The following is a 17838-nucleotide window of genomic DNA, read 5'->3' as shown; positions in this document are numbered from 1 at the left end:
AACTTACCCCCCCCCCCCCAAAAAAAAAAAAAAAAAACCCAAACAAACAAACCCGCAATACTATTGTCATACTTATAGTCAGCACTCAATTGTTCACAAACAAATGTGTTTTAAGCTGCTAGAGACATATGATTCAAACGCTCAGAAAGTCCTTTGTTCTATATTTTTGCTCTCCATTTTTAGGGAAGACCTTTTACATTTATATTTTATGGGTTATTGTTGAAGGTCGTACGATGACGTATGGTTGTTAACACATACATTGTACTTCCTTTGGTTTCTTATGGAAATTTGTCCATTGATCTTGTAAAATGATCGTTATCCCGAAAATCGTAAACATATTTTCTTATCTTAAAAGGGGGAAAGAAGGGTTCCATTAACAGGCCAATAAATAAGATTATGTACAGTTAATTTAAAAAAAAAATAAAAAAATAGGGGATTTTTTTCTCTCATAATAACAGTAACAGATTCACAACAATGTCAATATCAAGAAAGCAGACAACAGTTAATTAGTCAATAACAGTACAGCATCAATGATCTTGAATATATGTCACTTTTAACTTAAATATAAAGGCACAGAACCAGGACCGTTTTTCTTATCACCAGCACAGCGTCAGGACAATTCCGTTTAACGAACTTGTACGACTTTTGCAATATAATATTGTTGTAATATACATTGCATGGTACTTATGACGCATCAGGAGAATTTGTTTTTGGAATCGGTTATTTATTTTTGTAAACTAGGAGGACAGGTTATCTATTTTCTGCACTATTGAAGCAAGATTTTTCATTTTCATTAAAGCAAGGGATTGATTATTTATTTTCACAACTATAGTTATAAATAATATTCGAAAACATACTCTTTTTACTATGAAATTATTTGTTTATTATAAATAATACATGTATAGTCAAGTCATTACGTACCAATTAATCAAAATTAATCATCATCCGATTCCCCTGCAGAAACGGTACGTCTAAACACCGCTCAGGACCTCCTGAGTGCACTCAGGACATACAAAGTGCACTCAGGACATGAAATATATGTTTTAGTGGGTGGTGATGGTTTCAATAAAATCAATTTTATATTTAAGAAGTTATTTGAGTTTTCATCGGCACGAGCCGTTTTTATGAAATATGTCAGGCATGACCGATGATTATATTGAATACCAATAATCATGTTGATTAGGTCGTTTGATCTTTAATAATTAGACGTGATTAGTGATGGATCTTATCTCCTACATGTAAGCTTGGTAAACAAACAAAACCAAGATGTCTTTTGAAAAATATAGAACCAAGGATTTGTTAATCCTTGATAGAACAAAGAAGATATATTGTTTTGGAAAAAAAATGTTAAATAAACTTTTCGTTTTGTTTGTTATAATTGGAGCCAGTTGAGAAATATGAAAAATCTACATAAAGTTGGGAAATTTTCATTCAATTCATCTCATTTGAAAACGTTCAAAAATATAGATAAAATTTATTGCAAAATGTGGCGTCCTTGGGGATCAAAACCCCGTTTCAACTACGAGGAGTGTTTCCAGAAATTGAGCAAGGTATATTAATTTAATAGATTAAAATATACCGTAAACATTTTCTTTGTAAAGAGTTTCGAATTTTATAAAAAAAAAAAATCAATACTGAAAAGTGTTAGTTATATTCTTAATTCAAAAATCAAGATGAATATTTCTTTCGTATTTTCATATTTCTAGATATACTACAATAGACTTTTTAATGGTATTGTTCCATAATGAAAAAAAAGAATATATTATTTACTTTTAAGCTTACAGTTAATCACAAAAAGTTGCGTTTATTTATTTTTTTTTATCAAATTTCGTTCAATATACGGAAAAGTTTTAGTTTTATTCTTTAATAGTTCAAAAAATAAGATGAATAATTCTTTCGTATTTTTATATCTCTAGATATACTTCAATAGATTTGAATTGCACTGTTCCATAGTAAAAAAAAAAGAATAAAAGAATATGTGATACACCTTTTTATATATATATAAATTATTTCCAAGCTTACAGTTACAATTACGAATAGAAGCGTTGATTCTTTTTTAAATTGGTATCATTGTGTTTTTTGATACTTTAATATTTATATATATATGTATGTGTGTGTGTTTTTTTTCTCTATTTTCTTGTCGTTAAGATTCAATCAAAATTTTGTAAGATTTATTCCCCTATTGAAACTCGTTCTTGTCCAGTATCAAATTCCTTGAACGAGGTTAAAAAGGGAAATACATTTACTTTTCATGAAGTTAATTAGTTTTGTATATAGAGCCCGTTTTCAATTATAGAAACCGTACTGACCAAAATAATTTTTTCAAACAATAAGAATCTCATAAAGTTAGATTATATTTCTCATTTTTATCGGACTTGTCCAGTAATTTAATTCCCGAGTAATACGAACGTTTGAACAAATCCGCATTTAGTAAGATTTTATTTCTCATTAAAGTCGTTCTTGTCCAGTAATACAAGCCTTGAACGAATTTCGATGAGCAAATAAATTCTGAAAAATGAATATGTCTCTGTTTTTTGAAAACTATCACATTTGGGTATTATTTCTAGACAATATTATGTAGTAATATTTGGTTTTACATTGAGCTCGGAAACTGTTGATCGACACAAAATCCATCCAAACCACGACTAAGTCTGCAGATTTTGAAGTGCCTAAACCCCAGAAGCTTGCTCGTAAGCCTAACCAAAGGAAAAGACGAAGGACAGCACGCACACAACCAAGATATTAATTAGACTTCTTTTAAAATTGTAAATATTGTCATTGTAAATATTGTACATACATGTAATTGTCTTCTCTTTAACTATGTGTATTGATTATTGAGAATAAAATTTGATATTTAGTAAACATTGTTTTTGGTTTATTAAGTTGATATGGAGAGAGAGAAAAAAATAACAAAGAAAAACAAAAAAATAACTTGTTACAGATTTTTTTTATTTTCTTTATTCATAAACTGTAGAATACAAAAAAAAAATTTAGCCGTCAAATGAAAAATAAACTGAAAAAGAACATCGAATGGGTTATCTTATTTTTTCCCCCATAAACAAACAATTTACTCTTTTCACAGTGCATAATTTAAATTTAACTACATTAAACAATCTTATCTATTTCAAACACAACATTGTACAAACAAAACAATTCACAAACATCAATAAAGATAATCCAATTAATTTTGTTGATTAGATTATTCACGGCTCAGTAGTTGTGTAATCAGTGACACGTGCCCTCATTATTTAAAAAAAATTAACATATCTATCTAAGTTCGATTTCAAATTCTACCAAAATTTAATTCGTATATAAGTAGCATGCAACGAACATATACATACATCCTGTGTGCAAATGCGATGACTATAAAGGGTCCTGAGTGCACTTTGTATGTCCTGAGTGCACTTTTTCTAACCTTTTTAAAAGTACTGGGAAACATTGTTTCGCCGAGCACACGGTTTTAGAGCCACTGAAGGCCCAATAAGCTATAGAACAAATAATGCAAAATCATGCTTTCTGGGTGTTCTCCAGATCCTTTCTTAATATGAAAATGCAAGTTCTGTTTTAATAATTTGTTGAAAATATTTTGGTCTCAAAGCAAAATGTACATATTCAGTGTAAGTCTGTGGCTTCTGTTTGTTTTTAAACTCATGATCAAGCTAATAACAAAATTACTAAATTACAAAAGGAAATGAATAAAAGACAAATAAATAAGAAACATTGATCCCGAAAAATCAGGGGCTACGTCTGAGGGAGAACAGAACTTGCTTCTTGCAAGGCACTCACCGTGAACACAATTTGATATGGAGACAATCATTTGGGTTTGAAATTTCCTACATGAGGCATTTGCCTCAATATAGATACAGCCCTGTAATAAAAGTAAGGTAAGTGTTCCTGAGAAAATATACCTCATGATAAATGAAACCAATTGCAGCCATTTCAGGTATATTTAAATAATATTTATTCTTTTATCATAAAAAGATTTGAGAAGTGTTTCGCGATTTTGTTTTTGGAAAAAAGCTGAATTTATGAAGAATCTGGTGCCATCTCATATTTGCATGCAGGTGAACAGCACTTGCAACAACTATTTGAATGGCCTATATAGGTGATATGTTACAAGGCTAAATTTCTATTCCACTCTTTCTCTCGGTCAATCATTTATTGCAGCACCTACCTATTGTATCCATTGTTGATGTGTTATTTTCCTAAATATCCATAAAATATTTGCCACTGGACACAAAGCTAACAAAAATCAGTCATTCAATCATTCTTTATCAAGATGGAAATCGAGAATCGCCTTAACCATGAATTGTATTAGATTCTGTTAGTTTTGCTGTATAATTTGCGTTTTTCTTTCTTTTCTGCGATTTAAAGAAAGAGGGCTTATGGTTTATAAAATGAAATCTTTGTGCTTAGCACATTACCATATCAAGAAATGTATCTATAAAAACAAAAATTGTCAAGCGACCGAAACCTGCATGAATTATTTTGGCTCTGGGTTTGCTTAGTTTTGTTTCTGAATTTGGTTGATTAAAATTGAGAAAGGAAATAATGTGAAATGTGTCAAAGCGACAACAAACCGACCATAGAGCAGACATTATTGTCTGTTTGTATTAAGGAATTATTAACAAAGTTGCACGTGTAACTGTTCCTTTCAGAGGGTAACTGTACAATATGATATCCAACATTTATTCGAACGATTGGATAAATAGACTGTTGCTTATCATTAAGTGATGTCGTACGTGTAACCTTAAACGTGTGTAAGATATATATGGTATGTATTGTAAATATATAGGGCCAACTTCCATGAATTTATTTCACATCTATTTAGTGTCTGTCGTCATTCTTTGAAAGTCCTCAAGCTTTACTTTATTCGCATATATTAAATCCACATTTGTATGTATAACATTTTAAAATGGTTATTTACCGCAAATACAAGCAATGATAATGTTGAAAGTCTACTTAACAAATTGAAGTAAGAACCAGCACCAATATTAAATCGAAAGTAAAGGTAAGTTTTGATTGCCAGATACTAAAAAGTTCATTTTTTGTAATAATTGCTTCTTTATGACACTTTTAAAAATTAAGTTTCCGAGCAAAAATATGCAGGCTAGGCATACATAACTTAGACTACTGAAACCACTCAACTGTCGAGACCCCCCCCCCCATTCTGGACCTTAACCCCCTTTTAAGAGACAACAGAAAAATGAGAATCTTCATTGAAAACAATTTTCGTTTGACGGTAACATAACTAGAAAGGTTTTGTTGTTGTGTCCAATTTTAAAGTAATTTTTTTAATTTTTATTTAAAAAAATCCTTTTCCAAAAAATCCATTTTATAAAACGATTATTCTTTTTTCACTGGAATATACATTTTCCTTTAGTCAAAGAGATTTATTTTCAGTTTGTCAGAAAACACTGCCAAAAGCATTCCTCGAAACATCCAATTATTACTATCCACACTGATCTGTGTCCACACTTACTTTTATAATTTTGCAAAACCAAAGTATGGTTTAGATGTCATATCGCTCTCAAATACAGATATACAAAAGATGGAACTATTCTTTAGACAATTATTAAAGCAAATTCAGCACCTGCCTAAACGCACATCAATAGCTGCAACTTTACTATTATTAGGGCGTATTCCTATAGAGGGAGAAATTCATAAGAAAATTCTGAAAACATTTGGAAACATAATTAGAAATGATAAGTCTGTTGAAAGAGAAATTGCTTTTAGACAATTGGCTATGAAAGATGAAAAATCTGGAAGTTGGTTTACAAAACTACACAATTTAACTGTAATTTATGGATTGCCATCGCCTTATGATATCATTGAGAATCCACCATCAAAAATAAGCTGGAATAGACTTGTGAATAACTGTATAAATAATCATTTTTTACAAAATTTAAAGAAGGAAGCTAAAGAAAAGTCATCCTTGAAATATATTAATTTTAATGATTCCAACATAGGAACTGTGCATAATATTTGGAAAAGCAGTGGGACTGACCCGTACTCTGTTAATATGGCTGCAATTAAAGTTAAAATTGCCACCGGAATAATGATTTTTCAGTATCAGAGGTCTAGATTTTCAAAAAACTGTATCTCAGCAATCTGTCCATTATGTAACATTGAACCAGAAGATATGACTCACTTTATACTTAAATGTGAAAAACTGTCAAGCATAAGAAATCGCTTTATGCAAGAGTTGAAATCTCTTCTCGTAGATTGTAATAAGCCACCTTTGCTAATTCAAGAACTATTTGATGACAAGGAGAATCTTTTACATCTAATTATAGACTGTACATCATATCATTTTCTTACCTACAAGGAACAGGTCCGTATAGAGACATTAACCAGAGGTCTGTGTTACAAACTATATCACAAACGTTTACTTTTAATGTCTGAGTAAATTTGATTCGCATTTACTGGATTGTGTCAGGATTTATTCTGCAATATTGAGAGATGGATAGTGTTTGAACTGAAAACTCGTATCCAAGGCTTGTAAAATATCAAGTGGTTTTAGATTTTAAATATTTTATTAGCGTGTTTTATATGGAATAATTGCTTACCAAATGAACAGTGAAACGTTTTTTAGATTTTAAAGATACCAAGGACAGTGTTTTGAACAGTAAATGCTATTGCGAGGGCAGGAGTGTTTTAATTATAGTCTATAACACTATGTTATATGGAGATATAATAGTGATCCGTCTATGAACGATTGGACTGTGTAATATATATATTAAACTACGTTTACATGGTGATGGATTAGTCCGCATGCTGTATATATGTTACTGTTATATAAATCATTATAATAACTACCTACGTATATTGATTTTATGAGTGCCCCGTGTGTAAGGGTTAGGGTGCAAATAAGGGTGCAAATTGGAATTACGCTATAGAAGCGAAGCTCCTGCTAGAGGAGGAAGATAAAGACTAGGTAACAGGTAACAGTACAGACATCTTCGTTTCCCTCCTTTCCCGTTTGAATCCCCAATCTTTTAAATGAAAGGTTGAAACGTTATCATTTCTCCGCAGAATTTTGCATGCTTCAACTTGTCAGTAAAAACAAGTCTTTATGGCATCTAGTCGAAAAATTCGGAAACGTCCACTCCCATTTTATTGTGATTCCTCCGACGGAGAAAATACTTCTTCTTCAGGGAACATTTATACTGTTGGTTCGTCTATTGATTTGCCCAAAGATGTTGTAAGTTGGACGGTATCTAATCTAGGAAAACTAGGCATAATTTACGATCGAATTGCTAAGCCGACACCCAACGATGTTCTTCAAATAGTTACTGATAAAACTGGCTATTATGGATATTTAACTAGAGGCCAACAAGAACTTAAAGATCTTCTTTTTGAACACCTCGACATTGATCTCACCAAGGATAAATTAAACCGAAAACAGTACTACCTCAAAGGAGAAATTATAAATGATCTTCAATTGAATGCAGACAGAATACAAAATGAGCTAGAACATGGATCTAATCAGTCACCTAGTCAGTAAGTTACATAAAACACATGGCAAATGTAAGCAAGTTAACTGTCAGAGGGTGGAAAGACAAAAAATATCTACATATGATCTACATGAACATGTACATCTACATTTTGAATCCGGGTCAGTTCGCCCTGATTCATGTTCGCCCTGGTATCTGTTCGCCCTGATTCCTGTTCGCCTAGGGTCCATTCGCCCTTATTTTAATTTTTTTTCTAATTGTTCTTATTTCATAATTTTAAGTATTTGAACAAAATATGGTAAAGTTTGTTGAAATATGGACAGAATATTTATATATTTATATTCCCACAATCAATTTACCATTTTTCCTTTGATTTACAGAGTAGAATACTGGAATACAATGTATTTCTCTTTATTAATAACAACTCTCAGGGTATGATACTACTAAATGAACTTGTAAACAAACATTTTAAAATTTTTATGATTTACAGTTCGTAGATCATTGTTTTTATTATTTTCAAGCTGAATATTCTATCAAAACAAAACGTTTGATTTTTATTAATAATTCATCAAAAGACAAGTATCACAATTATCAGTGATCCGAATTATTTTGTCCTTGAACAATTATAATGATCCTAAACAAGCCATAAACTTTTAAATATTTCCCTGTTTCCATAAATTTCAAGAATATATACCATAGAAATATCTGAATAAGTTTATTCAACTTCAATGCCCCGAATATTAATATTTTTGTAGTAGGGCGAACGGACTCTATGGGCGAACGAACTCAAGGCGAACGTACCTAGGGCGAACATGTTATTAGGGCGAACGGTCCCGATACCCTACATTTTATGCTGAACTTGACCAATACTCAATGCTTCCAGTGGACACAAGAAAAAGAGTAGTTTGACATTGTAAGATAACCAAAGAATATATATATATACATTTACAAGCGAGTATAAGTATGGCAGAAGAAATAATAATAATAAAGCAATGTATAAAAAAGGGGGGTCCCATTACATTTTTTATCTTCTGGCCTGAACCAACATGACCAATCCGGCTTCCATGGCGGTACCATCGAAATAATAATCCCAGCCGGCACAGCTCCAGTCCATCATTTGACTTACGTGGCAAAACAGGGACTGCACAGATTAGATAGAAATTGTTGAAAGCTCCCTCTTGAAGGAGAAATTCATGCGTTTCTGCTAACATGCTGAAGAAAATAGGGTAGGTAGGTTGGCAATATATCATTTTATTTTACAAACATTTTTTCTCTGGTTACTACTAGTACTACAAATATACTAGGGAATCAGTCTGACTTTAACAGTGCTTGTCCCAAAATGGCATACAAAATGTTACGGTAGGCACTAAAAATTAGAGTTGGTAGGGTTAGCAGAACACATTATTTTTTTGGCCAAAAGGGGGGGGGGGGCTGAACAAGGAAACATGTATGTGAAATATAAATGACAAAAACTTTTGCACGGAAAACAAAACTTGGGAAATAACGAAGCGCAAGAAATAAAATTTTAAATATTAACACGATTAAGGGCCTACAATACAGTTACAGTACCCGGGAGGTAATGACGTTGCTAAGATAATTTTTTTTGCAACATTAAACTGTGACTTTAATATCGTGAAAAGATGCAGTTGTCAACTGATTTTATCATTCAAACTGATTTAACTTGAAAATGAGTATATGGACCCCTGAGACTTTTTTAAAATGACATTTGGTTAAATTATGTACATGTATATGAAGATTATGTGTACCAAGTTTCATGAATAAGTCAATAGTTTTTTTTTTTTTAATTTGATGAATATATCTACATTCATGAACATTTGATAAATACATGTATGAGTTATTTCATGTATTTGTAAAAATAAAATTGACATTTATATAAAACAGAAATTACAAATAATTCAATCTTCAACTTCATCAATAACTACCTTGACCAAAAACTTTAACATCAAACTGGACAGACGAACGGACGCACAGCCCAGAAAACATAATGCCACTCTTCTATCGTAGGTGGGGCATTCAAATAGTCTTAAAATATTATGCAAATTTTCATTAAAATTTTATTATGGGATTAAAACTGTATTGTTCATTGTATGACTTTAATGTAAAAAGTACTACAGTAGAAGTTATTTATATATAACTCAGCAGTTCTGGGAGATCATGCATGTATATGCAGTCTTTATAAATAGAAATGGAGTCCCTGCGGTCACATTTTAGCGTCAGTTGGTTGTCATCTGATTTGATTTTTTTTTTATTCATAGTAATTTCATGGACTTTTTTTTTATTCATAGAAATTTCATGGACTTTTTTTTAATACCATACATATATATGTATCTCGGCTGACTTTGACTTAAATGTACATTGTGTACACCGTTCACAATATGTCTTTATAAACTGGTTTTGACTGGAATAAGTTAATCTGGGTTAAATTTAGGTAGTATGAACGAAGCAAGGTTAGAATTAACCCTCATTTGAACAGGTCATTTGAGATGGAGTTAATCATAATAATGTGGCGCAAACCTGGGTTAACTATAAAAAAGAAGATGTGGTATGATTGCCAATGAGACAACTATCCACAAAAGACCAAAATGACACAGACATTAACAACTATAGGTCACCGTACGGTCTTCAACAATGAGCAAAGCCCATACCGAAAAGGCCCTGATAAGACAATGTAAAACAATTAATTAACTGCCTTGCTTCTAAATGTGAACAAAAAGTGAAGTTAATGTGATGTTGTTGCTAGAGGGACATATGATGTTTGCTTCAGGTCAAATTACAGTAAATGGGCTACTAGCTATATATATCATGTATATATGTATAGTATGTCACAGATTTCAGTAAAATTTTGTTTATTATAACTCTGTTTAGATGAACTGGAAGTTTGGAACTGAAAACTCCAAAAAATAATGCATTTATCTCATTTATCATGTTTATCATGTTTGTCATTTTGAAATATTACCGATTCAATTCTCACAAAATGGGTGAATATTTATATAAAAGGAAAGAAAATCAGCGAAAACTTTATAAAATTTGTCTTAAGATCATCAAATTTCTAATTTGACTCTAGAGATCAAATGTAATTTTTTGTTAAAAAACTATATATTGTTGATACATACATTTCCTTTATTACAATGTATGATGCAAAATAAAGAAAAGGTCACAGACTTCTTTTTTGCAATATAGTACATCATTAAAAGTTGTGTTGTTTGATAAAAAAAATCCAACAAAACGTTGAATTAATTGTAACGTCACTGCTTGCAGGCTGTAAAATGTTGATTTTTGACTACCATCAAGGTTACAGATTGATTAATAGACAAAAAAACTAAGTCAGTTACCATATGATTAAAACAGAAATTTATGTGTCAACAACATATAAAAATTTGTAGTTATTTAAGAAAAATCTATATAGATCGAGTACTGCTTCATATAATCCTAAAAGCTATGAAACACTCTTTAATCAATTTCAATTTTACATTTTGTAAATTAGAATATTTAACTGGGTTGGTTAGAACAAGAAGAAGAAGGATGAATATATTATTATCCTGATTTAGAGTAATTTCTCGCAATTTGATTGGCTGATATTGTCCTAATAAATTTCAGTACATTTTTTTATTACGTCAATAGGAATTATCTCCCTTATTTATTACGTCAATTGGGATTATCTCCCTTCTACCATTGACCTAATAATTTTTTTTTTTTTAATAATATTTAAATTTTTCACAGTTTTAGATTAAATATCTAAAATATATTTGGTTGATGTTGTCATTATTTTGAATTTAAATATAATAATATGTAATATAACAAAATCAGGATAAATTCGTTACACAGTGTTCAATTGTCCTAATACAGAATTTATCGGGTCAATAAAATTCATATCGGGTTTGGCTTCGCCTCACCCGATATAAATTTAATTGACCCGATAAATTCTCGTATTAGGACAATTACACACTGTAACTAATAATGTTTGATAGGCTAACTCATTAACAAGCATTGATTAAAAAAAAAAATTCTTTTTCAGGTCAGTGATTTACAAACATGCTTTAGACTTTATAAAAGAAGTCAAACGTCTGGTTAACAAGATGGCAGATTGCAACAATTTAGGACACGGACCAGTTCCAGAAGCATTTTATACGTCAGTAATGTCCAGTTTTGCAAGACTTTGTAATTTAACACCTTTGTAAGCAAACAGTTATCATGGTTATAAAAACTGTTTAACATAATTTAAAATTTTATTTAAAAATTTTATTTAAAATTTTATCTCATATTTTTATTGTTTATATATTGGATCAAACATGTCAAAGTAGATATTTTTTTGTGAAAGTTTTATGAAATTAAACAAGCCAAATTAATTTTAGTGAAGATGTTTGGTATCACCTTAAAAGAATATGCTTTGGTATATTTGATTAGGTATTAAAAACTGATTTCATGATTATTTTCTCATATATACCATGTACTAACAATATGTACAATCGTCTACATTGTGCAAGGAAGTTGGTTTATTGTTTCTTATTCTGATCTTTATATTACGTTTGAATATCTTAAATTATCTTTGCATATAATTTTTACTTTGATAGAAAAAAGAAGATGTGGTATGATTGCCAATGAGACAACCGTCCACAAGAGACCAAAATAACACAGACATTAAAACAACTATAGGTCACCGTACAGCCTTCAACAATGAACAAAGCCCATACCGCATGGTCAGCTATAAAAGCTCCCGATAAGACAATGATAAACAATTCAAACAAGAAAACTAACAGCCTTATTTATATAAGAAAATGAACGAAAGACAAATATGTAACACATAAACAAATAACAACCACTGAATTACAGGCTCCTGACTTGGGACAGGCACATACATAAATAATGTGGTGGGGTTAAACATGTTAGCGGGATCCCAACCCTCCCCTAACTTGGGACAGTGGTTTAATAGTACAACATAAGAACAAACTATAAAAATCAGTTGAAAAAGGCTAAACTCATCAGATGGACAAAAATACAAGTGGACGTGGCCAGGTACATATACATCCGGACACAAAAAGACACAATGAACAGATCTGAGAGTGCTCGCAGTTATCTGACAGCTAGTTAAGCCATGAATGTTTAGAAATCTAGTATGATGAACCAATGAAATTTCCATAAAACAGTAATCTTATGTACATAACAGTGATATACTACAGCACAGTTAGGCATTATTTAAATATCAGGATGTAGTTTTTCTCGATACATTGAAGACCTGTTGGTGACCTTCTGCTGTTGTGTTTTTTTTATTTTGGTCGGGTTGTTGTCTCTTTGACACATTCCCCATTTCCATTCTCAATTTTACATTCCAAAATCGTGCAGAATTTTCCAAATGTTTCTGTGTTTGACTGATACAGATTCTAGTTCTTCGTCAACTTCCTGAGAAATATATACATTCATTGGTTTGGTGCATCCTTTAGGGAGCAACCATTTAACGTCAAGAAGATGTTTAACCTCACTGCATTTTTGCGCTGGTCCCAAGTCAGGAGCCTCTGCTGGCCTTTTAGTCTTGTATGACTTTTAATTTTGGTTCATTTATATATTTCAGAGTTCAGTATGACGTCTAGTATCACTGAACTTGTACACATTTTTGTTTAAGGGCCAGCTGAAGCATACTTCTGGATGCAGGATTTTTTCGCTGTATTGAAAACCGCTAAGGCTCTTGATGGCATTTGGTTTTTTTTCTGCTCATTGGTCGGGTCATTGTCTCTTTGACACATTCCCCATTTCAGTTTTCCATTTTATTGTTTATAGCAATATGAAAATTATTTTGTTTAGTTCTTTAAAAGTTTTTTATCATTTTAATATATAATTTTATGAAAATGATGTCACTCAGGATTTAAGTGTGTGAATTTTTTCCCTTTTAAAATTTCAGGTCAGGACAACTATATAAAACCACCATAAAAATAGCTGGTGTAAAAGTAACATCAGTTCCTGATCTTGTATTGGAGAAAAATGAGGATATCACTTCACATTCTGTATCATCAACTGTTACCATTGCAGAGGTAAATTTGGAAAATTGTTTTATACATGAGGGTAGGAATGCCCTTTACCCTCAGACATCACATGTTGCAGAAGAAGAATATCCTATAATTTATTTAGAGCAACACATTCTACCTTTAAACACATTCAAAATAAAATTGAGAATGGAAATGGGGAATATGTCTAACTTTTTTTCCCACATGAGTGAATATTGGTTTTTGATTTCAAGGATTATAATGTATATTGCTTTAATATCTTCTGCATTAAAATTTTTACTGGTAGTTGACCACTTTCCAGTTCTTTATATTTCTGACAAAAATTTTGGTTTTAGTGAACATCATTTGTGCATTAAGGGTTATCATCACTTCCCTCCCATGATGCACATGCGGTTGAAAAAATATAAATATTATAATGCTGTATTGCACGAATAATTTCATCAAGTTAAATTCTTATAATTGATAATCAGCACTGCTGTCATTATAGGAAAATTTGATAGAGTACCTACAGAACAAACATTATTTTTAATTTATCCTGCATATTGAGCATCATGAAGAAACTTGATGAACGTTAATACTAGTGAAAGGATATAGTCTATCCCCCCTATCTGGTAAATGATATCATAAAGGGGTGCATGATTGATGAACTTTTCCAGTGAAGGACATAACTCGAAAGGGGTCTATTGATTCATAGTTCTTTGGATTCTAGAACCCCAATTATTTTTGGTTGTCGGTTAAGTGAAATCAGCAATTTAATTTTAAAATGTCAATTCTTGCTCCTTAAAATAAACATTTAAAGAATGAAATTTATAATCCGCCATCTTCTCACCAAATTTCAGGTATCATATTCTTAACACATGTATTAAAACATTTTAAATAAAACATTTGCTGCTCTTGTAGATTTAGTTGTATCTAAAATTCAGAAGAACAAGTACATACATTTTAAGTATCCAATTTTGAGTGGCCTATTTGAAGAATTTCTTAAACGGACCATATCATAGGACAGCAATTAATTACATCCTCAAAAATCATATTGTACTGTTGTTTCCATATTTGTAGAGTTGATAGGGATTTCTAACACAAGGGATTTCTAACACAAGTCATTAGCTTTTATCTTGTTCCATAACCACACAAACAGATGATTAATAAAATTAATTATCATGCAGTGCAGAACCAGAACTTTTTATAAGGGGGAGGTGGCACTGACTGCCATAAGAGCAATCATGCTTCAGTGATTCCCTATATAATCAACCAAATTTTTATCATCCTGTTAATTAATGAACTACCTAAAGACATTACAATTTGATTTGATGATAAGGGTTATTTTTGTCATTCAAGAAAAATAAGATAAATTATTGTTCTTTTCGTGTGTTCATAGGTGAAGAAAGCATCTATTAATGCAAATAAAGAAGAAAGGAAAGAAGTTGACCAAGACCAAAAGGCAAACATCCAACACTGGCTCAGTGATGAAGTGCTTGGACGACATGGAGGAGAACTTCTCTTAGCATGGAATTCTATGGAAACAGGATTTGTTCCAGGGATGATCATTATAGGAACAAAGGTAGACAAAATAAGATTAAAATTATGAGATTAGAGGGAGCTTAAGCTGAACAAATTTATGGGCAAAAATCGTTTTTGACATGTTTTATGTTTAAACATTTTTTTGGAGATTGTAATGGGAGACAAAACGAGGGGGGTTGAATTATTCAATATCACTGGAAAAGTTCATATTATAAATGTTCTGGCTAATAAGTTTATTAGAAGAGAAGAAATGTCATGAGGGATACGTCACTACATAACAATTGGCAGCATAGTTTCCAGACTATGTGTTACCATTCAAATGTATTTTCTAAAAAAAGGGTTGGGTTCCAAACCTTGCCCCCCCCCTGAATCGGCCACTGCATATTAATTATGCAGACAGTAGCTAATTAATGATACAGGGTATGGATCTGTCATGATACCAATTTGTTGGGTATGATAATATTTGAAATAACCCTTGCAGTTATTGGCAGCAAAATCCCATACTATTTTATCAGATAATAATGAAAACCTATCTTCCTACCCTATGCATGCCAGTTGTTTATTTAAGAAGATCTTCTGTAAACACATCACTGAAAATTTAACGTTTGCTATTTCTGAACTCTTTTGAATCTGACCATTGCATATGGAACTCCATAGTTTTATTGCAAGTATTTCTACTCATAATAAACTGATGTTGCATTGTAAAAATTAATAAAAAATAAAAGTGTTTTTTTGATTGATGTATGTAATTTTAGAAAAATATTTTACTGGTTTGACAATTTTATAACCTTTCTTGCTATGATCTTGGTATGTCAGCCTTGTTTAATTTTCTTTGTTCATTTCAGATATACTTCACATTGCTACACATAAATTATTACCATGTTCATCTCCTTGGACCTGGGGTAAAAAATATGAATGAAGTTGGAAAACAAAAGGCAACTGTGTATTATTCAGAACCAAAAGACATATTAGTTAAAGATGATAGAAATGATCTGATTCAGTCAATGATGAGATTGAATAATTAGTACATTTGTGTGTTCTATGAACATAATCATTTGTTTAACTTTATATTTTGATCTTTAAGATGGATAGAGTTGTTTTCTTAATAAATCTATATAGCTCAATTGTCCCACACGGCCAAGTGAGCTTTTCTTGTCACTTGTGATCTGTTGTATTCATCTGTTGCTGTCTGTAAATTTTTACAAAAATCATCTCCTCTGAAGCTACTTAGCCAACATTAACTTAACTTGGCCACAATCATCATAGGGATATCCAGTGTGACTGTAATTTTAATAATATCAATCAACTTATTGTTTTTTACAGACATTTTCAGCACCCTGATGATAAGGGCTAAGGTATTTTTTCACTGAACTATTGGACTGAATAAAAGGCTTTCCAATAGATTTTAAAATTTCAGAATTTAAAGCATTATGGGTAATTTTGTTGTTGTACTCCAAATGAAAATAACATCAAGTCATTGGTTGAATTTCAATTATGTAGGACGTTTTTAAAAAATCACGACAGTTTAGTACATATTTGGAAAATATTACTCAGAATGCATAAGATTCTGAAACAGTGAATTAAATTGCAGTATACTTGTAATGAGTTTTTTTAATATTATTTATCAAATTTCTGATGCTTACCTGATCAATTTTTAATTGATGCATACTAAGAATATACAGTCTGTTTCAATTGCATTTGTGAAATGTTATTACATTATGATATAAGTCAGCTTTTTAATTTTATGTACATTGTACCACTGTGTCAAAAAGATAACAAAGAAAAATGATAATAAAAATAACATTAATTGAAGCTCTTGTTTCTTGTTTCCGAATTTATGTTGTCATTTTGTTTATTTCTTTTATACATGCTATTTTTCAGTTCATAATAAAATGTTGTTTACTTATAATTATGTTCTTGTTTATTATTATTTATTATTGGTTATTTTGACTAACTAAAGTATTTTTAGTACCAAGTGAGCTTTTCGTCCGATGTTGTCTATTGGTGTCTGTTAACATTTTACTCCTCTGAAACTACTGGACCAAAATAAATCAAAACTAAAATACAATCATCATTGGGGTATGTAGATTAAAAATGGTGTCAAATGACCTGGCCTGCCAAACAAGATGGCAGCCATGGATACAAATAGAACATGGGGGGTAACATATAGATTGTGGCTTATATCTCTGAAACCAAAGCATTTAGAGCAAACCTGACATAAAAAAATGTTTATCAGGCCAAGATCTATCTGCCCTGAAATATTTAGATAAATCAGACAACCTGTTATAGGGTTGCAGCCCCTGAATTGGTAAATTTAAGAACATTTTGCATTTTTGGTTATTATCTTCCATATTATTATAGATATAGATGAATTGTAAACAGCAGTAATGTACAGCAATTTTTTATAGAGTTTTGAACAGCGGTATGCTACTGTTGCCTTTATTTAACATTTTTTAAAGAAATTTTTATAATATTTTACAAAGATCTTCTCTGAAACTACTAAGTCTATTAATAGAATCAAGCTTGGCAACAATCTACATTGAGGTATCTAGTTTCAAAAATGTGTAAAATAGAACATAGGGGTAAAATGTAGGATTACCTTATATCTCTGAAACCAAAGTATTTAGAGCAAACCTGAAAACAAAAATTGTTAATCAGGCCAAGATCTATCTTTAATGAAATTTTTAGACCAATCAGGCAACCTGTTGTTTAATTGCTGCCTTTAAAGTAATAATTTAAAGAAAATTTTGCAATTTTTATACAGCTGCAAATTTTTTTGGGATCGTATAATGGTATGATAGTTTAAGTGAATGGATCTCTATGAAATTTAATAAGATGGTCCA

The 17838-nt window shown here is 31.1% G+C and overlaps 1 protein-coding gene across 2 annotated transcripts; it reads left to right on the top strand.

The window, feature by feature from the left end:
* The first annotated feature begins 6992 nt into the window (after positions 1-6992).
* Positions 6993-16734, top strand: LOC134680819 (uncharacterized). 2 transcript variants are annotated; one of them, XM_063540058.1, is made up of 5 exons: positions 6993-7503; positions 11494-11607; positions 13372-13501; positions 14853-15035; positions 15841-16734. In XM_063540058.1, the coding sequence occupies exons 1-5, from the start codon at positions 7076-7078 to the stop codon at positions 16018-16020; spliced, it is 1035 nt and encodes a 344-aa protein (XP_063396128.1). In that variant the 5' UTR covers positions 6993-7075; the 3' UTR covers positions 16021-16734. The 2 variants fall into 2 exon arrangements, with proteins under 2 accessions (XP_063396128.1, XP_063396127.1); XM_063540057.1 differs by having other exon boundaries at positions 11494-11652; positions 15841-16731.
* The last annotated feature ends 1104 nt before the right edge of the window (positions 16735-17838 follow it).

This window comes from Mytilus trossulus, chromosome 8 (genome assembly GCF_036588685.1).
Source record: "Mytilus trossulus isolate FHL-02 chromosome 8, PNRI_Mtr1.1.1.hap1, whole genome shotgun sequence".
Taxonomy (NCBI): domain Eukaryota; kingdom Metazoa; phylum Mollusca; class Bivalvia; order Mytilida; family Mytilidae; genus Mytilus; species Mytilus trossulus.
This window is presented reverse-complemented; position numbering and strand designations above follow the sequence as displayed.